General features: G+C 39.2%; 1 protein-coding gene across 1 annotated transcript in view; it reads right to left on the bottom strand.

The window, feature by feature from the left end:
• Positions 1-21,158, bottom strand: part of LOC111866915 (protein ELYS) — a 42,648-nt gene that overhangs the window by 11,003 nt on the left and 10,487 nt on the right. The window contains exons 6-18 of the mRNA XM_023856284.2: positions 19,479-19,677; positions 16,745-16,901; positions 16,026-16,340; positions 15,229-15,419; positions 13,631-13,811; positions 11,901-12,041; positions 11,006-11,216; positions 7,230-7,490; positions 5,733-5,844; positions 4,269-4,432; positions 3,991-4,103; positions 2,194-2,338; positions 1,055-1,266 (exon numbers count right to left, since the gene is read on the bottom strand). Coding sequence (XP_023712052.1) covers positions 1,055-1,266; positions 2,194-2,338; positions 3,991-4,103; positions 4,269-4,432; positions 5,733-5,844; positions 7,230-7,490; positions 11,006-11,216; positions 11,901-12,041; positions 13,631-13,811; positions 15,229-15,419; positions 16,026-16,340; positions 16,745-16,901; positions 19,479-19,677 — 2,402 coding nt within the window. The remainder of the gene's footprint in view (positions 1-1,054; positions 1,267-2,193; positions 2,339-3,990; positions 4,104-4,268; positions 4,433-5,732; positions 5,845-7,229; positions 7,491-11,005; positions 11,217-11,900; positions 12,042-13,630; positions 13,812-15,228; positions 15,420-16,025; positions 16,341-16,744; positions 16,902-19,478; positions 19,678-21,158) is intronic.

Below are 21,158 nucleotides of genomic sequence, written 5' to 3'. Positions count from 1 at the left end.
GAATAAGCTAAATAGTTCCATTCAGTGGGACTTGTTAAGATTTTCTTATTTAAATTATTTATGCCCTTACATGTTTCGGTCTTCAGAGACCATCTTTGGAGGGACACCTTTTACATCAATACAGATGAGTAAAAGCAACACAGTGGGCCACAAACACATACAGGACAACATTAAAGAACCCTCTTCTCGAGAACGACAAGGTGGCACACGTTCAGCCCCCATCAAGAGAGATAATAGGAGGGACAACAGGAACCAGCTTGGTTTATGAATTCCAATAGAATTTTAACAAACTAACTACAAGTATTTGAAAGTATTGGAACAGCCGCTGTAGTTGTAAAGACTTTAGATTTTAGAGCCAATTGTATATTATTCATATTGTATGTATATATTTTGACTTTTGGAACATGTACTGTAATGGTGGCTTCTAACTGTATTGATGTAAAGATGTCCCTCTGAAGATGGTCTCTGAAGACCAAAACATGTAAGGGCATAAATAATTGAAATAAGAAAATCTTAACAAGTCACACTGAACGGAACTATTTAGCTTTTTCATAATGGTGATGTTAGGATGAATAGCAACTGGCATGACAAACTATAATTTTGAAGTACCTGAGAAATCAACTGCTATAAATTGATATGAACTGTGAATTTAGGTAACAGTAAACAGTAATCTTCATGGGCACTGCCACGAGACCCTCAAATACCACATTCAGAACACATATTCAGTACTTATGAACTGAAGCTTATATACACATATTTTTTTCAAAGCTACAGTCTAAACTGTTATAAGCAACAAGCTAGTCAGTTCAGGGGAGTACTAAATAATTAATATAGATACGTATGATGGTCATAGCTGCTGTCATGTAAGCCACTGGAATTATGAGTAATCTTTAGTGCAGATAAAGCTATACGGAAATCAGACTACACACAAGCTATACGGAAATCAGACTACACACAATCTTGTCTTCTTACTGAAAACATTTTGATGATCCCCTTCTTCCCATAATTTTGCAAGTGATACAAATAAAAAACTACAGGTCAGCAGATGCTGTACCTTGCTTCCAGTTGGTGAAGCAGGATTTCTCCTGTGCACAGTATAGGGCTAGTTTCCTGGTGACAGATGGCAGTGTCTTAGCATAAGCCTGGACAATGGTGTCCCGGACACAACTGGGCTTATCTTCTGTGCGACCTCGCTTCAAACTATTTGGATCTATGTGGCTCTTTGAACTGCGAATGCTACTGTTCACTTCCATTGCCTCTGCAATCCTAAACAACACAATAATATCTTTCAATTTAGAGTATCTTTGAAAGAGTCTATGCAAGAAAATAACCATTACAACTGTCAAATGCTCTAATGAAGACTAATAATACATAAAAAATAAGTTCATCAAAAAACATGAAATTAAAGAGGTGAGATGCAAAGGAGAACTTACTAGATTAACAACCAAAAGTACTAATGATAGAAGACAGGTCATATGCCAATACTGAAAGCATTCTCAGTGCATGAAGAGTTCTGTCTTCTGGGATATAACAGTAAGTAGTCTTCTGAAAGTCAACTGGTATTTCAGAGAAATATGTCACCTCCAATTCCTGTGTCAAAGAATAACCCAAGTAGAAACCAACATGAAACAGGTAGCAAGCAGAGCTCTTAAGTCAGAGTTCTGCTTGCTACCTGTTTCATGCTCGTCTCTCTTATTCTTTAAACAAGAAGATGGAGGTGTTGTTCTCTGCTCACTTGTTTGCTACTTGGTATGTTTGTTCTCCACAGTAAAGTGAGTTAACGGCTTACCAGCCCCACAAATCACATATCGCAAGTGCAATACTATATCATGACAGGAACACAGACATGGGATAGATTCCAAAAACATAACATTAAAATCTGTAACAGATTCAAAAGGTGACAGGGAAAAATAAACACATGGAAATGGTAACACTACAATCTTGTTTTTCCTTACAAATATAAAAGCAGGATTAGAAGTTAACCTTCAGATTTTGTTGGTAAGTATTTTTAAATATCTAGAAGTGAATTTTGAAATACCTGAGCGAATTTTATTTTCATATTAATATTTGTGAATGTTAAAACCCATACAGGTGACATAACTCAAAATGCAAAATGAAAATTAATTAAAAAAATGGCCCTAACTACTATACACAATTTCACTCTGCATTCATGTTTCATCAGCAGAAACTGACCTGGAACGTTCGAGATAATACATGACACGCATGTCATCAGCCCATGGATTGTGGCAATTCTGGAGAAAATATGTGAATGCTTCCTCTTCAATTGGAGAGAGGGCAAGTTGCAGGACCACACTCAGCTGGTTCATCTGCTGGCAGGCTAGCCAAAGATAAGAAAATATTCACACAATCTGTGTGCCGTAACATGTCAATTTTCTGGATGAAGAATCCAAAATATAGGCTGTTCCTGACCTACACTGTTTCAACTTTCAGTAAAACCAGACTTAAGATATTAATACAGTGATACATTGAAATTAATATTCATTATTGTACCCGACATATCACATCAGACATCCAATATTTAAGATTTTTTGGAACTCCTAGTATACATTTTTTGTGCATATTTTCAGGCAAAATTCAGATATATGATAAAACTTACCCAAGCTCAGTCATACATTATACAATATATAACACTCACTGGCTCTTAAACTACTAATTCAGGGCTTAAATAAGGTTTCATACACATTGCTTCCATGGTCATAGAAGCAGAATCTCAAATTATGATGTGTAAGTCAAAGAGAAACTGATGTCTGTCTTAAAACGCTATTTTCTGGAAGGCATTAAAGTCATAAGTTGGGAGTAGCCTGAGATTATTCATTGGGACTGTTCATAGTCACATGCCAGCAAATGCAGTGGCTCAAAAGTCTGGAGATTAATGTTATGAATTCAGATTAATCGATGGCTTTATTGCACACGGTGATGATAAATACCATAAGCTTATGCATATAAAAGTTGAATGATTAATATGAAAGTTTATACTTTTGAATTTAGAATGCTAAAATATTTACCACCATTCTCCTGGACAGACTGAGATATTTTTAAAGAGAAAAATTAGTAACAAAACCTGGAGCTAATATAAATGAATCGGTGAATTATCTGTATAACATCAATATGTAATTCTTGTGTACAGACCTCAGTTTCTCCCACATTTTTTAATGAATTTTAGAAATTTATGTGCCCATGAAATGACATTTCTTACACAACCTTAAATCACTTCTATGGTATTCCTGAAACTCTTCGGTGATTCATTCTTTGTTCCTACTATGTACATCCCACAAAAGTTCAGGCTCAGTGCTGTACTACATTCTTATATCCCAATGATTTTCAGGGCTGAACAACACCTCTGATGAACACAAATTGTGTTTTAAGTTTGCAATGAAGGGGTCAAGAGAATTTCTACAGTGTTATAATATACATGATGTAGCATATAGACCCATTGCTAAGTGGTGACTCCATAAACAGTGACCATTTCTGCGCAACAGCTAAGTAAGCACATTCACTTTGCCAGGCAACAGATTCTTAATAATGCTACAGTTGGACTACAACAATGGAAACAGGATGTTTCTATGTGGTCTGTGCCGAGATGTTATAAGCAAGGGACAAAGTCAGTTGAGAGTCGGTTCTATATGGAGGTCTGTGAAGAAATAACGTGAATGCGCCAAGTTGAAGAATCTCCACTGTTAGAAGCTGTTGCCCGGAAACGGCTGATGAAGACAGAACATGCTGAAAAAGGTTTACCAGGTGCTGTGGTGATTTGTGTTTCCGCTGTTACTGCTTGTAGTTCCAAATTATATATATATATAAGTGGCCAATAAACCCATTCACAAATCCAAACCTCGTCTACAGTCACACATACCACATGACAATTAGATATAGGAGTAATGCAATGAAGGAGATAAAAGTTCATTACACAGGCAAACTTTCCACATATAAACTGCAATCTGCAATTATGAAAATCGCTACAATACTCACCACTAAAAAAGTGCTGAAGCAAATCTCTTGAATTCTGCTCATTGCAGTGTTGTCGCTGGTACTGGAATGCCTCATGAATTAGGCCATTCACAAGCAACACTGTTAGGTTTAGCCTGCATCAACATATCACGTTCAAATATACAATCAAAGAGGCTTTATGAAAAACTTCAATTAAACATACATAAACACAAGTATGAACACAATTTTTATAACAACTTGTCAGAACATTTCTTCAAAATTCATTCCAACCAAATTTCATATCTTCTACTGATACTAACCGAATGTCCTCAATATCTTTCAGTGGTGGCTGTTGGACACGAATGTACTTCAGAGCCATCTGATGTTGACCCTGGTAGAGAAATGCTCGTATAATGCACTGGTGCTGCCATGGTTTCAGGTCATCCATTGAAATGAGTGGATCCAACAACATGTCTATAGCTTCCTGCACGAAAAAAAGGGGGGATGAAGAAAAGGGAAAAATCAAACAGGTTCTGCAGCCCACTCATAAGGAAAGATTAGATATACTGCCAAGGTGCAGTACACCAGTAGTAGAGCTGATACAGCCTGCCTCCCTGTGGTCAATCCTTAATGCCTTATCACCCACTCCTACCCATGATTTCAATTAAAATTTTCTCCTTTCATACTTTTCACTTAACTAGAAAGGCTATATAAATATACAAAAACAAAAAGCATGATATTCTAGTAAACAGTTACAAGAACTTATGTTTCTATAGGACTCTATTTCAACTTCACACTTTATGTAACACAGCAAAAACAGAAATCCTTGATTTAATTCATTAAATTAAATTTAAAAGTAACTGAATTTGAAATGTATTTTCACATTTAAGAGACAAGAATACTGGAGCAAGTAAACACCATTCTAAAGGTGTGGCCACACAGAGTGCTATATATGCGACGCACGCTACGTACGCCATGTTCGCTATATGAACAGAAAAATATCTCCCTTTATTGCCAATGTGACTGGCCACACAGACTTCCGTACACTACGTACGCTGTTAGCTGCATCACAGAGCGTTTGATTCTCGACTATATTTTTAAAATGTCACGCTGGACAGGCATGCACAATGGGCTCACTTCCAGGTGTCAGCTGCGCGCCTCAGTAATTTCCCACTCTGATTACAACACGTGTTATGTCTCATTCAGCGCAGTATTCGCTTAGATGAAAATGACACTGGAAGAATTAATTGAAGAAGTAAGGAAGTATCCATGTTTGTGGAACAAAGGGTTAGAAGAATATCGCAGCCAGAACATGTGGGATAATGCCTGGGACATGGTTTCTGAAGAATTGAATACACCAGGTAATGTACAAACATTGTTCTTTTATCTATAAGTGAAGAACTTAAAATATTTTCATCAACCCCATTCATTCATAAATATTCTTTAAATTTAACTTCATCTTCACGTAACTGCTTTATCAGATGATGAAATTCACCAAACTTTGTTCTTCTTAAGTTCACACCATGCACCCACTTCCTTTTACGTTTACACAAGGAAAGTAACATCAAAAGCTCATCGTTGGAATCATCGCTGCCCCCCCCCAAAGCACACTATCGGCCAACATCTCATTCAAGACTGAGCAGTTTCGTACCAAACATAGTTTTCTGTGTGGCCACGTGGTGTAGCGAACATGGCATAGCACTCTGTGTGGCCGCACCTTAAGACCCTCAAATTGGTGCAAAGTTACCACGATACACAATCAGAACCAACAGTCAGCATCTTACTGTGAAATCCTGATGGTCCAAAAGCCACAGAGCCTGTGTTATCTTGATGAAACTGGGAGTAAGACGGAATGCAGAAGGAAACTTTATAAACTGGTTGATGGCAGCAGTATACCTAAAATAAAATACCCTTTCAAAGTACTAGGAGTAAAATATTACTATACATAACTTTAAAATTTCCAACTACAGCATCTCATCTGGCTCCAATGTGACAAATACATAAGTAATAGTGTCTGATTAAATTTTAGCTTGATGAACAACAAACTTTTTGGCTACAGGACATTGACAGTGGAACATAGAATGTCAAAAATTCAGAAACTATCCTGATTCATCTTCATACACAATCTGTCTTTCAGGCAAGAGTGTGACTGCAATTTTCTTCAAGCAGATACATATACTACCACAGTCAATAAGTTCATGGAATGGCTGCAACGCGTCATACAGGAATTTACTGCCAATATGTTTCAGCAATGTTTTCGACAGCTATATCAATGTTGGCAGACTTGCATAGCAGCCAACTGCAACTATTTTGAAGGCTGATGTGGATCAGTGTATGTGAATACCTTGTAATACGATGCGATAAAACCAAATTCCACAAACTTAATGACTTAATGATGTGTATTAACCTTTATTAACTTGTTGAGGTAAATTAATTGCATCTGCACTGTGAGATCTGTAACTATTTGCTTTGCACAATATTGCACACCCACACAACATTAGCCTGACAACCCTTCAACACTGATTGGGATGCCGATCCCACAGACCACTACTGCACATGAAAACACATGGCCCTCTTTACCAGGATGCATCTTCAAAGTATATGATCGTTTCTCAGTAATTAATTTACAACAGACTCATATTAAATTTCCCACATAGCTACTATCACAGCAATAAATTACTTTTGTGACATTTCATGATCACTATTTCTTTTTGGTTTTGGACTGGCTTTTTGGATGAAATCTTTACTTTACTCATTACTTTATTTTTGGTTTGTAGGCTATGAAATCCGTTTTTATAACTTAATTACTTAGAGAGAGTATCATTGTCACTAAAACTAACATTCAAATATATTTTTGCAAGAGATTCTGACATATCTCAATTAGAATAAATCTGTTACATTTCACATGTGCCACAATAAAACAACATATTGATGAAAACAGATCATATATATATAAATGCTTATTTCTATAATATAGGGTGATATATTGTTCAAAAACCTATGGTGAAGTTTAGAAAAGTAACACGCAGGTATAATCTGAAAAGTATAAGTGCGAAATATAAAGTGTACTCAATTGCAGTAATGCAGAAACATGAAAAGAGAACAAGAGTACAGTAAATCAATACAGCAATGGGTTTAAGAAGCAGCTACAGAATTTTTGGACTTGATTCTATCTTATAAAGTAAGAAAACTCCTGCACCTCAGCAAGTTTATGAAATCAGTATATAACTATATTTTATGTTAATGTTAGTAAACACATTACAATAAGACCAGACACACACCTGCGAGACTCCAACAGTCCAGCCAAATCGAGGAACACGTAGATAACAATGCTATGCTTTACATGCATGGGAATACCATCCAGTAGGTAAGTTCGGAGAAGAGACTGAATGGAGGGGGGAGGGTACAGTCCAGTGCCTCCATCCCGCTCCCACAGGGAAGAGAGGCAGTCGCCATTGCATTCCCTCTTCACCAGTCCATCAATGAAGAGGATGTCTGTCTTGTCAGTAGCAGATCTGCTCAGTTTCTCCAACTCTGACCTCCTGAAATACACACTCATTAATATAACTTGACCCTCAGGTCCACAGAGACAACCTTAATGTTACAAAGGCCTGACCTAGCACTGGCCCACAGAAGTGACTTCAGCACTTCCACTACATACTGCACTTAGACGCACACAATGCACCCTTACTTCACAGTAAAAAATTTGACACATTATATTAACATTAACACATTTTATTAATACAAACTCTGTGGCCTGTAGTCCGCAAGCAAATTAAACCGACCGAGCAACCGCCGCTTGTCAGCGAAGTTAGTGTGAACTTTTAGCAGATAGAAGGTGTCATGTTGTCAGCACAACGGATCCCCATGACCGTTAAAGTCGGTTTTCTAGACCGGAGCTGCTATTTCCTTGAAACAGCTCCTCAATTATCCTCACAAGGCTGAGTGGATCCTGTTCCAGACCCACTAACTCTTAGAAAATCTGGTAGTGCCAGGAATCGAACCCGGACTTCTGGATCTGTAGCCAGGAACTCCGACCACTAGACCACAGGGGCGGTCGACCTCCTGAAATACACACTTATTAATATCACTTGACCTTCATGTCCACAGAAACAGCCTTAATGTTACAAAGACCTGGCCTGACACTGGCCCACAGAAGTGATGCCAGCGCTTCCACTACATACTGCACTTAGATGCACACATCACACCCTTACTTTACATATTAACATTAACACATTTTTATTAATACGAAGGCATAAAGAAAAAGTAATAATTAACAGTGAATTAACAGCATTAGTTACAACACACACAGAGATAAATACTCATACTGCACAAATCCGTCAATGCCTCTATTACCACCATGGACAATCAACTGAGATGCGATACCTCCCTATGAAGACTTTAACCTTTCCCAAGCAATACCCTCTGAGTTTCTTCGTTCTCCCTGATGGAGTTACTAGACAATGAACAGTTTCCACACAGCAATAATTCACATAATGGGCACACAGATGATCCTTAGATGGCTTGTTAAGTACCAAATCAAGACCCTGAATCAGAGAGGTATGATCACTAGGTCTGCAGCGAAATGAGAAGTTTGGGATTTCACCTTCTCTGTTATATGGCCCCCTCTCCAAACACCTTACTTACGTACTCATGGAGCTGAGCCCTTCTTGAGCAGCCGCCAATTCTGCAGCTACTCAAGAATTTCCCGGTATTTTACGGAACTCAAAGGTTCATTACTGTGTTCACAAGAGCCCTCCACTGGTTCCTATCCTGAGCCAGATCAATCCAATCCAAACCATCTTATCTCTCTAAGATTCATTTTAATATTGTCCCCAAACATACATCTTGGTCTTCCCAATGGTTTTTTTCTTTCTGGCTTTCCCATCAATATCTTATATGAATTCCTCTTCGCCCCCATTCGTGCTACATGCCCTGCCCACCTCATCCTCCTTGACTTGCTCATTCTAATTATACTTTGAGAAGAGTACAAGTTATGAAGCTCCTCATTATGCAGTTTTCTCTAACCTCCTGTCACTTCATCTCTCTTTGTTCCAAATATTCTCCTAAACACCCTGTTCTCAAACACCCTCAGTCTATGTTCCTCCCTTAATGTCAGAGACGAAGTTTCACGTTCATACAGAACCACAGGCAAAATTACAGTTTTGTATATTCTAATTTTATGTTTTTTGACAGCTACAGCAAGCAAATATGTTTCTTTGGCTAGGTTTTTCCAATTCAGAACAACGGTGTGTCAGCTTCTTCCCATCAGTTTACAGTGGAGATAATTACTGCAATTCTAAATTTCCCATAGCCAGTATGTTTTAGTATCACAAGTTTTGAAGCTTCTACCATCAACTGTGGCACTGGAATGCATATGAAAGAATACAGGTATCTGATCTACATTTCCTCTTTGATCTTGAAGACAGTCATGTTTCTGGTGCATACTAACCACATGCAACATCTGAGCATAGCTTACAGTCAGCTTCTGAACTAATATTGCTCTCCCACAAAGAGACAAACTGTTTCATCAGATAATCTTCATGGCCTGCCCAACACGTGCCTTGTAGAACCTGTTGCAGTACTCTGTGTGACAATACCACTTTCAAAGCTTTAATAAGTATTGTCTCCCATGAAACAGAGAGCCATCTATATACACTCCACAAACTAATTTGAGCACTTATTCTTCTACATCTGTCTATGACCCTTGTCTGGACTTCAAAATACTTTCCATGTATAAAGTAATTTCTTTAAATGAGAACCCACTGTTAGGAATGTTAACATCATGTATTACGTGGCTAGGGCAATTCTGGTAAAACATTCCTAACACTGGGTTCTCAATTAGAAGAAAAATACTGCAGAACTGGGATACTTTCATTGTTCTCTCAATGACCTGTCACTGGTCATTCATGTCAGCAGTTCTGAATGTTTCTGCCACAGAACAATTGCTGGTCTCTTATGCACACTTCATAACCAATAACTTATAATCTGCATAATACATAGCTGCAAAGCATTCATTTTGATATACAGGGTGTCCCAGGAGGAATGTGCCAAACTTCGGGAGGGTGTTCCTTATGTTAAAGTATGCCGATATAACCCAAAACACCTATGTCCAAAGTTGAACGGTTACGGAGATAATGGCCCAAGAAAAGTGTGGTCTTCTGGCAGGTCCAAGCACTGTACCTCGCTGTACCTCTCAGCTGAGAGCCCTTATCTATGTTTGTCCTTGAGTGCGATGATACTCCCTAGCCGTGCTTATGTAGTTGGCTCATACCAGAACGCGCAGTCAGCACGTTACGTCATCGCTCGCCAGTCATGTGTTATGTATACTGCTTGGAAACCTAAGGACAATTATGACATGGCGAGCGAGTATTTTGTACTTCAATTTTATGGCTTTCCGTCACTCACAAGTTGGTTTGATGTTACGTACATTATTAACATTACAGAATCCACATATTCCTGCCAGTTTTAATATGTATTTTGTAATCAACAAGTGTGTAACCCCGGTCAAAGTTTGACACTTCTCTGGCCATTATCTCCGTAACCGTTCAACTTTGGACATAGGTGTTTTGGGTTATATCGGCATACTTTAACATAAGGAACACCCTCCCGAAGTTTGGCACATTCCTCCTGGGACACCCTGTATGTGACATTGCAAAACCTCTCTTTTCAACATAGTCACCCATGATTTACAGATGGAACTCCAATTTCTTGTTCTCACAGAAAAAAATGCACATGTAATATAAACATGGGTTAAAGCCTTGACCATCGGACACTCCTACCACTGAATGTTGCAACACGGTTCTCACAGATCAGAGGAAACTGTATGCAGGCTTCCTGGACGTGAAATGAAAGTGAGAGAACACTATGAAACAGCCACATTACTAATTGCAAAAGAATTACCAACATAGCAGTACTGGTGGCAAAAACAGTGCCTCCAAATGTGAGACATCTCTTGTTTTCCACATGCCAAAGCATGAAAAAAATCTTGCCTTATATTTGGGTAAATATGATACATGTGTCATTAATGAAAAGTGCATTTAATCCAAACATGTACCTTCTCTGGTAGACTTTGGCAAGAGCTGAAGCAGGATAGGGGACTCTGTGTGCTCCAAACTCGCCTGCAGCCTCATAGCCATCATCGACAAGGGCAAGGTCCTCACAAGGGAACTCAGGCAGCAGACCCACATTAACAAACCATTCCACCACTTCAATGTACACTGCAACAAGCTCTAAGACCCGTGCCTGATGTGACAAGTCTCCTACACCTGGATACATAGCAGAATCATGTGAGGGACTGGTCAGCAGGTAATTTAGTGTTCACAGTATGAGCAGTATGAGTCTCTGAACAAGAAAGAAATCATATCCCATAAATCGGATAATTTGGAGAAACTCTGTTCCAAGTAGAATTACAGAGAGATCTGTATTTGGTGTGAACACAAGATAACTATTAAGTCTACAGAAGTCTTAAGGCTTTCATGTGGAGGTGTAACTCATCTTAACTCCATTCTTGGGTAATGATAACACTGTAGATGAGATTACTGCCATTTTGAATATCCTGGCTGTCTCCATTTTCAAAGCAAAGTGACTAAACAGTTACTGGACAAGAACTATAGGAAATCTGCGACACACTACTGTTCAATGGCTTCACCTGATGGCAGAATGAGCTGGCTTCTCCAAATGTCGGAAAATCCAACCCAAGAATGAGAAGTAGAAAAGAAGATAAACAAGTGAATACATGGGTTAAATTATAACACACCATAGTGACTAGGCCTAGACGTTAACTGTTCACAGCAGGAACATTTCTTCTAAACTTTCAAAGGCAAATAAAACACAATGAAATTTGTTTTTTTTTTCAGTTAAAATTTTAACCATCTGGCTAGCAGAAGATATGCTTGACTATTCTGTTCCAGCTGCTTTAATAAAAGAGGTTTGGAATTAAAGTTTGCTACCTTGTACAGAGGGATTCTTGCATATCTTCAGCACGCCCTGGAACAAAGTGGTGAGGTGGTGGAGCTGGTTGCCACAGTAATCCAGCAACTGGTATGAGTTGGTGTCCAGTTTCATACCCGAGTAATCATACAATGGAATGCCTAGATAATAATATTTCCCAATAATTTTATGCAACCAACAGGATTTACTGCTATAAAAACTAGAGGTTACATGCGCAGTTTCCAGCACAATAAATATACTGCATTTTTCCTTGACATAGGAATACTTATTTTTTCCATCCTCCAATATTCGACAAACAGAAGCAAAACCTATATAACAGCTCTAAGATAATGCTTCTTTCATGTCATCTTTGATTTTTTGATACACGCTCTTCTCTTTCTCTTTTTCATGTTGCACAGCAGCAGAGCAAAGAATGCTTCCATAAAATTACATGATGGCCTTGTCTGTCTATGCTTAAACATCAAGTTACCCCAGCACAATGATCAGTGCTCATGCACATCATAACATGATGTTTGGAATTCTGATTTCTCAGAAATGCCAAAATGGCAGATCAAAAGCAGAAGAAATCAATTTCAGAGCACTGTCTGTATACCAAATCCATGATGGCAAGGACATTGGAGACATTAATTACCTGACAGTAGAAGCTAAAGGCTCAACACCACCAGTAAGTAGAATTGCATTTAGAAACAGAACAGGGCACAATAAAATCCAGTGATTGTCCTTAATCTTTCTCTTCTTGCATCACACCACTCAGTCACTTTTGCAAAACACTGCAGTACAACTGCAAAATTAAGCTTCTCTTTTTCTAAGAAGTGTACTTTTACCATTATGCTCACTTTAATACATACTGCATTACATTAATCATCAACAGAAGTTCTTATTTTTGAGACCTTAGATACCACCCAGCCCACCAAGCCCAACTAGTGGCTTGTCCCCCACTAGTCAATAAACTCTGAACTAATCCATCATATTTAATCATGATCCAAAACATGCAATCATTTGCATAACCACAACAAAACAATGGAAGGCTGAAGAGGAAGATGTGTACTGGTGAATCTTTACTACTGTGTGACTGCGAACAAAACACCAAACTTGATCACAATCACAGCTTCTCATAAGAATGGAGGGATCTAACAAAAGTAACTAACACCTGCCAAAGAACACAATTTGATATTCCCTTGCAATACATACAGACAATACAATTATTCAAACACTCTGAATCTTCTGCAAAGTCACAAGCTATACTGAGACCACGGAAAGAAGCCCCATGGATCAACGACACCGCTCTCAAACTGTTATGGTTATCCCACCGGCACACTCCTCTACATTCCTTTCTGATATCTAGCCCTTCTGCTGAAATGAAATGTTGGCAGTGATAATGATGTGACAAACTTTGCTAGCAACAAGTACTTTGGGCTAGTTGATACATGCTTCAAGGGGCTGGTTGGGATTACAACAGTAGGCAGAAAGTAGGAAGCCTCAAGCATCATTATCCCCACCATCCAAGGGACACCCTTGCATGGCCTCAGTATAATGTTTTATATAGGAACATGGTTATAGTTTAAAAATGTATCACTCTCCATATGTTGGATATTAATGTACTTTTTATCATGGGGCTAGGAACAACATTCATTTTTATAAACTCTTCTCTTTACACTTAAGCAGACAATAAATAGAAGAGCCTTAGTTTGATTAGCTTAGGAAAGTGCCTTAGAACACATGTACTCACACAGGTTGTCAGCATGGGTTTTCAGAATCGTAGCCCGCTGCCACCCCCACTTCAGCAGGGAAGACAGGGTACAACCCATTGCACTCTGGCTTCCATCCACCCATTCAACCGCACAACGAGACAGAAAGCCCACCAGCTGATATTCCAGGGCAACCGACATCAGGAACTCCCTTTGTTCTGTCTGCAATGAACAAAATACTAAACTAGTCCTGCCATATACATACAGACAATAACCTACACAGCAACCTTCCTTTATAAATGAGAATCCTTAAGATTAAGGATAAGTTTACCTTGGGGATCACTTTAATATCTATGATCTGAAAAATGTTGATCATAATCACAAGATTAGTTAACAGTGATACATCAGTAATCGTTTCCCTGACAGTTAAATTCTAAACTCTGAGGGTGCAGAGTAATTCATATTAAAATTTTCACATTTTTACAAGAGCTCATTTCTAGTGGAAAGTTCAGTTATTTTCATCTGCAAATATCCCTTCAAAAATATTAACAAGAACTATTCAAAAGACTAAAGAATATAGCAGAATTCAGAATGTCATACAACATCCTTCAGTTATTCAGTATAGAGGGGGTAGGTTTCCCCATGCACCGCAACTAATAGTCTATTTCTACTGTCTCCATACCCTACCAATACTGGTGCCCGCTATCTCCCCTTTCTGCCAGCGAGGTTGGCCCTCTACTGGCAGTGGTACCCGATAATTCTCCCCTTTCTGCCAGCGAGGTTGGCCCTCTACTGGCATTGGTACCCGATAACTTCCCCGTCTACTGGAGGCATTGGAAACTACTTGGGCAGGAAACATTTTGCCTAATTTTGCTCAGAGGTCTCCTACAGACATGAGGATCTTTTACGTGCCGTAAATCTATGACACGGGACCCACGGATAAGTCCCTCCCGGAGGACTTGTTCCCTGAATTTTTCCGCCCTTAAAAATTCCACAACCTCCGCCGGGTTTGAACCCACGTACCTTGAGTCATGAGGTGGGAATGTTACCCCTAGACTATGGAGGCCGCCACAACATCCTTACTCTACGGTAGTCTTCTTCATTTGTGTATCTTCTTTAATGTAAACTCTTTTCTTCATCACAAAACTGAGATTTTGGTCCAGGACAGTGCATTTGGCAGGAGGCAAAGACTACTCTCTTGCAGCCACGTTATGCCTTTACCAGCCAACCACACGTACAAACAGCAGACAAACCGTCACTAGCAATATAAGTACTACCTTCCATCACACTCCAACAATCTGAGGTAATGTTCTAATGCTGGCATACATTTTCATGATTAGAACAAGCATTCTGAGGCAAAAAAAGTATGAAAAAGCCTGGAGAGCAAGTGTAAAATTTGCAGAGGGCTATCATTAAAATGTTATAATTTCTGTACCTTACAATATGACTGTACCTACATCATTAGATAGATCTCAAGGAGCAAAATGTTCTTGTATCTTTCTGGACACAGAGTAAATTCTGAGGTACGTATAATTTTGAAAGATGCCTTGAATTAAAAACCACACATGCTTCAAAAAAAGGCTGGAAATTCTTTACATCTCAAGCGACACAACCACATATTTAACGAATTACAACTCACCAGAGGACAGTTGAATGTTGTGCTCAGTTCCATATAAACAGGCCTGAGGCCTATAGCAATACAATGGTGGAACAGTTTGGTGGGATACACAAGTGCAGATGGTCCACTCTGCTCTAGTTGTGACAGGATATCTCGTTGCACACCCGGATGACTCACCACCACCAGCTCTTCTCCCAGAAGACTCAGAGACTCTGGAAATATGCATATTATGGCAACCAAACTATCAGTTTCAGGGCCAAAATTCATTGCCAACAGTGAGATTTCCTACAGATTTACAGGCTCTGTAATATACTTTCAGAGTGGAACAAAAAAAAGTAAAAAGTTAAGGTTTCCCTGTAATAGGCCATGGAGTCCCATGGGGTTGAGAAATGTTGAGGCTTCCGCATTTTCCAGACAATCAGCTCACAGACGGCGGTGAGGTTGTCAGCCACCCTTTACCCCCAGGAATAATCCTGGTACTCGTTTCTGTTACAGGCTGAATCGACCCCAGGGCCATAGCGCAGCTGGAACTAATTGAAAAAATCCACCTCATTGGAATTTTATCCCATGACCTTCCTGCTTGTAGCATAGTGCCTCAACCAACTATGCTACCATGTGCCCCTCAGAGTTGATTGATTATATCTCAAACTAATATTTTTCCCTTCCTCTAATTAAGATTTTCTTCAATTCTATGTTCTAATCACTGCTCCCCAAAGAAACCTTAAATAGGAGTGCCACTGTAAATGGTAGTCTTCTTGTCACACAGACACAATGACTATAACATGCATCCTATTCTTGCAAATGATGTCAGAACTTACCAAATGCAAGAGCTGAGGGATAGAAATGTTCCTCAAGACTCTGCACTGCAGTGAACTGTGAAAGACTGGCAGGATCCACTCTCACATCTAACAGTGGATTAGTGCTGTTGGCAGAAGTGACAGATGCCTCCACTACTTCGTCAAGTGACAAAACAGTCATGTATGTGGAGGCCTGACCTTTCACTATTTTGGCTGGCATCTGCTCCTTATACCACTGGTTAAGATCAAACAAAGCCATTCGGGTTGAGCCAGGACAGTTAGCTCCCCATGTCTCCCATACAAAGAGGCATAATGTCAGGTCGCTCTCCTGCACACCTGCAAAATATCACAACTATACCAAAGGCCAAGGCACATCTTCCCCTATACTTCTCATACCAATAGGAACTCCAAATCAATGTCTTTATTATGCAACACTATAGAATGCTCATGAATATTCTCGTATTCAATACAAAATGATCTGAAGAAATGGGATCCTATTCTATAACCTTATTTTTTGAAAAGAGAGATCATCTCATCATAAAGGTGTAGTGCTTGAAGAAAAGCCTGCCCCAGTACCATAAATCTGAACTTGGGCCACCTGAGTTATGGCATGGAATGAATACACATTAATACCTTGTAGAATGCTAAGCACTGCCAAGGGTATTTCAACGATGCTGTTGGAAAGTTTTTGTTAAAACCATGCTTGGGAGCTAATGAGCCCCAAAGAATATAAAACTTACTGTCATCCAAATCAGCATGAGGATTGTCTCTTTTTGCCACAGCTGGTGATAACTTGTTGATGGTGTGACAAGCCACAATGTTGCCTCCTACTATGGTGATACCACCCTCATCTCCTTCCAGATCAAAGTCAAACCGATGTACACACGATACAAAGTCCTGAAATATCACCATTACAGCAGACGACTCACAAACTGAGTAACCAACCCAGGGGAAACAAATGACAAGTTTTCCCTCACTTAACCAAGCACTCCTAACATATGTGAAGAGTTTGATTTAAAACAATCATTCACTCACCCCCACACATGTAGATTTGCTTTTGTAATCTGTAATTTAAAGCTTGGATGATAGTTCTGGAGGTACGTGTGAACAGATCACAGGAAGTACCACAGCACTGGAAATACATTTTGCATCAATGCATTTTATAGCAAATGATCAGGTCATAGAGGATGAGGTGGGCAGGGCACGTAGCATGAATGGGGGAGACGAGGAATGCATATAGGATATTGGTGGGAAAGCCAGAAGGAAAGAGACCACTGGGAAGACCAAAGTGTAGGTGGGTTGGCAATATTAAAATGGATCTTAGAGAGATAGGATGAGGTGGTATGGATTGGATTGCTCTGGCTCAGGATAGGGACCAGTGGAGGGCTCTTGTGAACATGGTAATGAACCTTCAGGTTCCATAAAATGCTGGGAAATTCTTGAGCAGCTGCAGAATTGGCAGGTCCTCAAGAAGGGCTCAGCTCCATAAGTAAGAATTTTAATAACAATATGAACATGACTGGATTAAGACTTAGGTTCATGGCAGGATGCTGAGACAAAATTCTCAGGAAGTACTGGAGTGGTAACAAAGAGGATTTAATTAAGATGTTTAAGGGTAAATCTCAAATCAAGACTGAGTTTGGCTGGTATTAGTGGTATGACCTTGTCATGAAACTGACTTATGAAATATCTAGGACAGCTTCGGACACTAAAATAATACTAAGATGATCCACTGGATCATAAAGAATGATATAACTTGATCAGGTGAATGGGAATATAGAGAAAAGAAAATGTTCTGGAAACTAATATATGAGAGACAGCAGCAGAAAGACAGAACAGAGAGAATTCAGTAAGACATATATTTATGTCTTACATATGATTTGTTTGAAGCAAAGCCCATCAGAGTTTCAAATCAGATTTACTGAACTTGAGCCTTACAACAGTAATGTAATAAAGGAAGGATTTTTATTATGCAAATGCTAACTCCTAAGTTTATTATGTATCATAATAAGCAAAGCATCTTAATTTTAGTTCACAGCTACAGTCCATTTAAGTTAAGAAAATATACAGTGCATTCAGTTAAGGAGGAAACTTCGCTACACCGCTGACCCAGCAAAACATTTTTCACAGATTGCTGCTGTAACTGCTGATAGCAGAATGAGTCATTAGCGCTGATAAATATGCGCTGTTACAGTTAAAGCAGCAATCTGTGAGGAATATTGGGCCCAGTCAATGGTGTTGCAAAATTTCCTCCTTGATTGAATGCCCTGTAGTATATATATTGAGACATCCCTAGCATTCTAGACTTCATCTTTATAAACACTGAAAGGTCAAAAGTTTTATTCATAACACTAGTCCACAGTATTCTACAGTTTATTATTACATTACATTAGAAGCCAATTTAACATCTTTCTGTAGGATAGCTGGTTTCGGAAAACTGAACTGGCAGTAACTGTACTAATAATACATTATTTTTCAGTTTCTCCTGAATGAAGTAAACTTCTCACTCCTATGTTACGCTTTCCACTGTTCTGTTGTCTTCAGATACATGTGGTCTGACAATAATGTTCGCAAACTCATCATGTTAAAAATGCTACATACCTCATTGCTGGATACCACTGTGGTTGCCTTCAAAGTACTCCCCTTGGGAAGTTATGCACTGATGCCAGCACCTAGTCCACCCTTCAGAACAATTTTGGAACTGGTTTTGTGGAATGACTAAAAACTCCCTCACAAGCAGTGTCGTGTAAACAGGGCCTTTGGGACCATTTTTGCCCACACCTTCCTCATGTCAAGGTCTTCACTTAAGATTTTCCTAACTGTTTCTCTATCGATGTTCGCTTGTTGTGCTATGCTCCTGACAGTCAGTCAAAAATTTTCCCACAATTTGACCATCTTTTGCAATTTTTTTCTTCAGTTTTGCTTGTTACTGGCTGTCCTGATCTCTCTTCATCAGTGACACTTTCCCTTCCCTCAGAAAAATGTGTCACCCAATTGTAAACTGCTGTTTTATTCATACCATTATCTCTGTAAACTTTCTCTAACATTTCTCTGATTTCACTTCCACTCTTGCCAAGTTATCAAGAAATTTAATTCAAGCTTCAACATTCTTGCAACAGTACACCAAAACAGACTCAGACAATAATACACGCCACTCAGAAAGAGACTGCCATAGATCAACAACAACACAGCTGTGAAACACTGATATGTCAACATCATCAAACCATACTGAGGTTTCTCTCCACTGGTGACATGGCAAGCACACAGTGGCGAGTTCATGAACTTTATTGTCAGACCTCGTGTGTGTGCGCGCGCACATGCACATGGCCGCATGTGTATACACAATCACCAGATCACATAGAAATATGCCTGAATATTCTGGATGCATTTTCAGTCTCAATTCAGGGGGCAGACGAATATTCCAATAATCACTGTCAACATAAAATGTTTCAAGATATTTTACGAGTTACAAACCTGGTTAAGATAACCATACCCATCAACCCATTCCTTGGACTGGTAACACAGGGCATACATTACAGCAAATGGCATCCTGTTCCTATGGCAGGAACTGTGAACTGACCACAGGTAGCAAAAGTTACGTGGGTCATCACATGGCTCCTGGAATCCAAATGAAATCACTGGAAGGGGGTCCTGCATGGTTGGGCTCATATACCTGCAGACAATGACCAACAGCCATTAATTTTCTTTGCAGTATGTTCAGCTGCAAAATTCTAAGTGAAGATCTTACGAGGGTAAGTCAGAAATTATCTGCACTTTCTCCATAACACATCATTAGGTTTGTCACACTGCCTCCTATGCATGCACTGTTAGAGTTGGTACTACTGTGGTCATGTGATCAAAGTTTTACCTTGATTGCATCATTTTCCTTGATGCTGTGACAGTGTAAACATGGCCGCTCTGCTAGCAGTGCACCAATGATTAACAAAGAATAGTGATCCGATTTCTCTGATTGGGAGGTGTGTCAGGGGCTGAAATTCATATGTGTGTTCATCACTATGAGCCAGAATCCAAAAGCCAGAGTATGGCGTGGAAACACCCGGGATCACAAACGAAGATGAAATTCAAGACTCAATCTTTTGTGGGAAAGGTGATACTAACGGTTTTTTGGGACTCAAGGCCTATACTGCAAGACTACCTGGAAAAAGGGTGTATGATCAACAGTACAAGATACAGTGATTTGCTGGCCAACAATCTGAAGCCAGCAATTCACACCAAACACCAAGGTCTATTGTTGAAGAAAGTGTTGTTGTTGCATGACAATGAACACTCACACGAGCACGGCCAGACCATTGAAACCATTAACCATTTGTGTTTTGAGGTGTTGGAACACCCTGCCTACAGCCCAGATCTCGCTCTTTCCGACTGTCATCTCTTTGGGCCGCTCAAAGATGTTTTACGAGGTTTTTGATTTTCTGCAGACAAAGAAGTGGCGGAAGCGGTGCATAAAAGGTTGCGCAACCAACCGAAAACCTTCTTCTTGGAGGGAATACGCAAGCTTTTGGACCGCTGGACCAAGTGCATCGAAAAGGGAGGAGACTATGTAGAAAAATGATGTACTTGTTCATCCCCTACTTTTGTATATACAGATTGGAAAAACAAGAGTGTGGATAGTTTTTGACTTACCTATGTATTTTTGATTTACCCTGACTTCACCAGGGTTCAAGAAAAGATGCTGTCAATTATGATCAGTAACCCAACTAAGCTACAGTAAAGAAATAAAAATAATAATGATAATAATATAATGTTCCTGACACATCTTTAGATGGATTTCTTCCACTTTTTAATTCAAAATGACAAAGTATATAAAAACTTTAATTTGTAGTGACTGATAGAGATTTATTACTTTGGCAGATAAAAATCAATTTAACATATTTTTATATTTATTTTAACTTGTAGTGGTTGACAAATTGTTGCTACATTGATGTGGAAGGAAGTATTTTCATAATGAATCTTATGATCTGGAAGCAAAAGGATTTGGGTTGGGGGATTGTTAAAAATTATTATTCCTAAGAACACAGGGGAAGGCACCAGAGGACAACAAAGCAGTATAAGCAAGACATTTATGTTGCAGGTCCTACTGCAGCCTGACTAGACCTTTTTTACCATCCCTATCATGGGCCAGTAAAGCATTCT

Source organism: Cryptotermes secundus, unplaced genomic scaffold (assembly GCF_002891405.2).
Source record: "Cryptotermes secundus unplaced genomic scaffold, Csec_1.0 scaffold899, whole genome shotgun sequence".
Lineage (NCBI taxonomy): Eukaryota > Metazoa > Arthropoda > Insecta > Blattodea > Kalotermitidae > Cryptotermes > Cryptotermes secundus.
The sequence above is the reverse complement of the archived record's forward strand: the minus strand, read 5'-3'. Positions and strand labels throughout refer to the sequence as shown.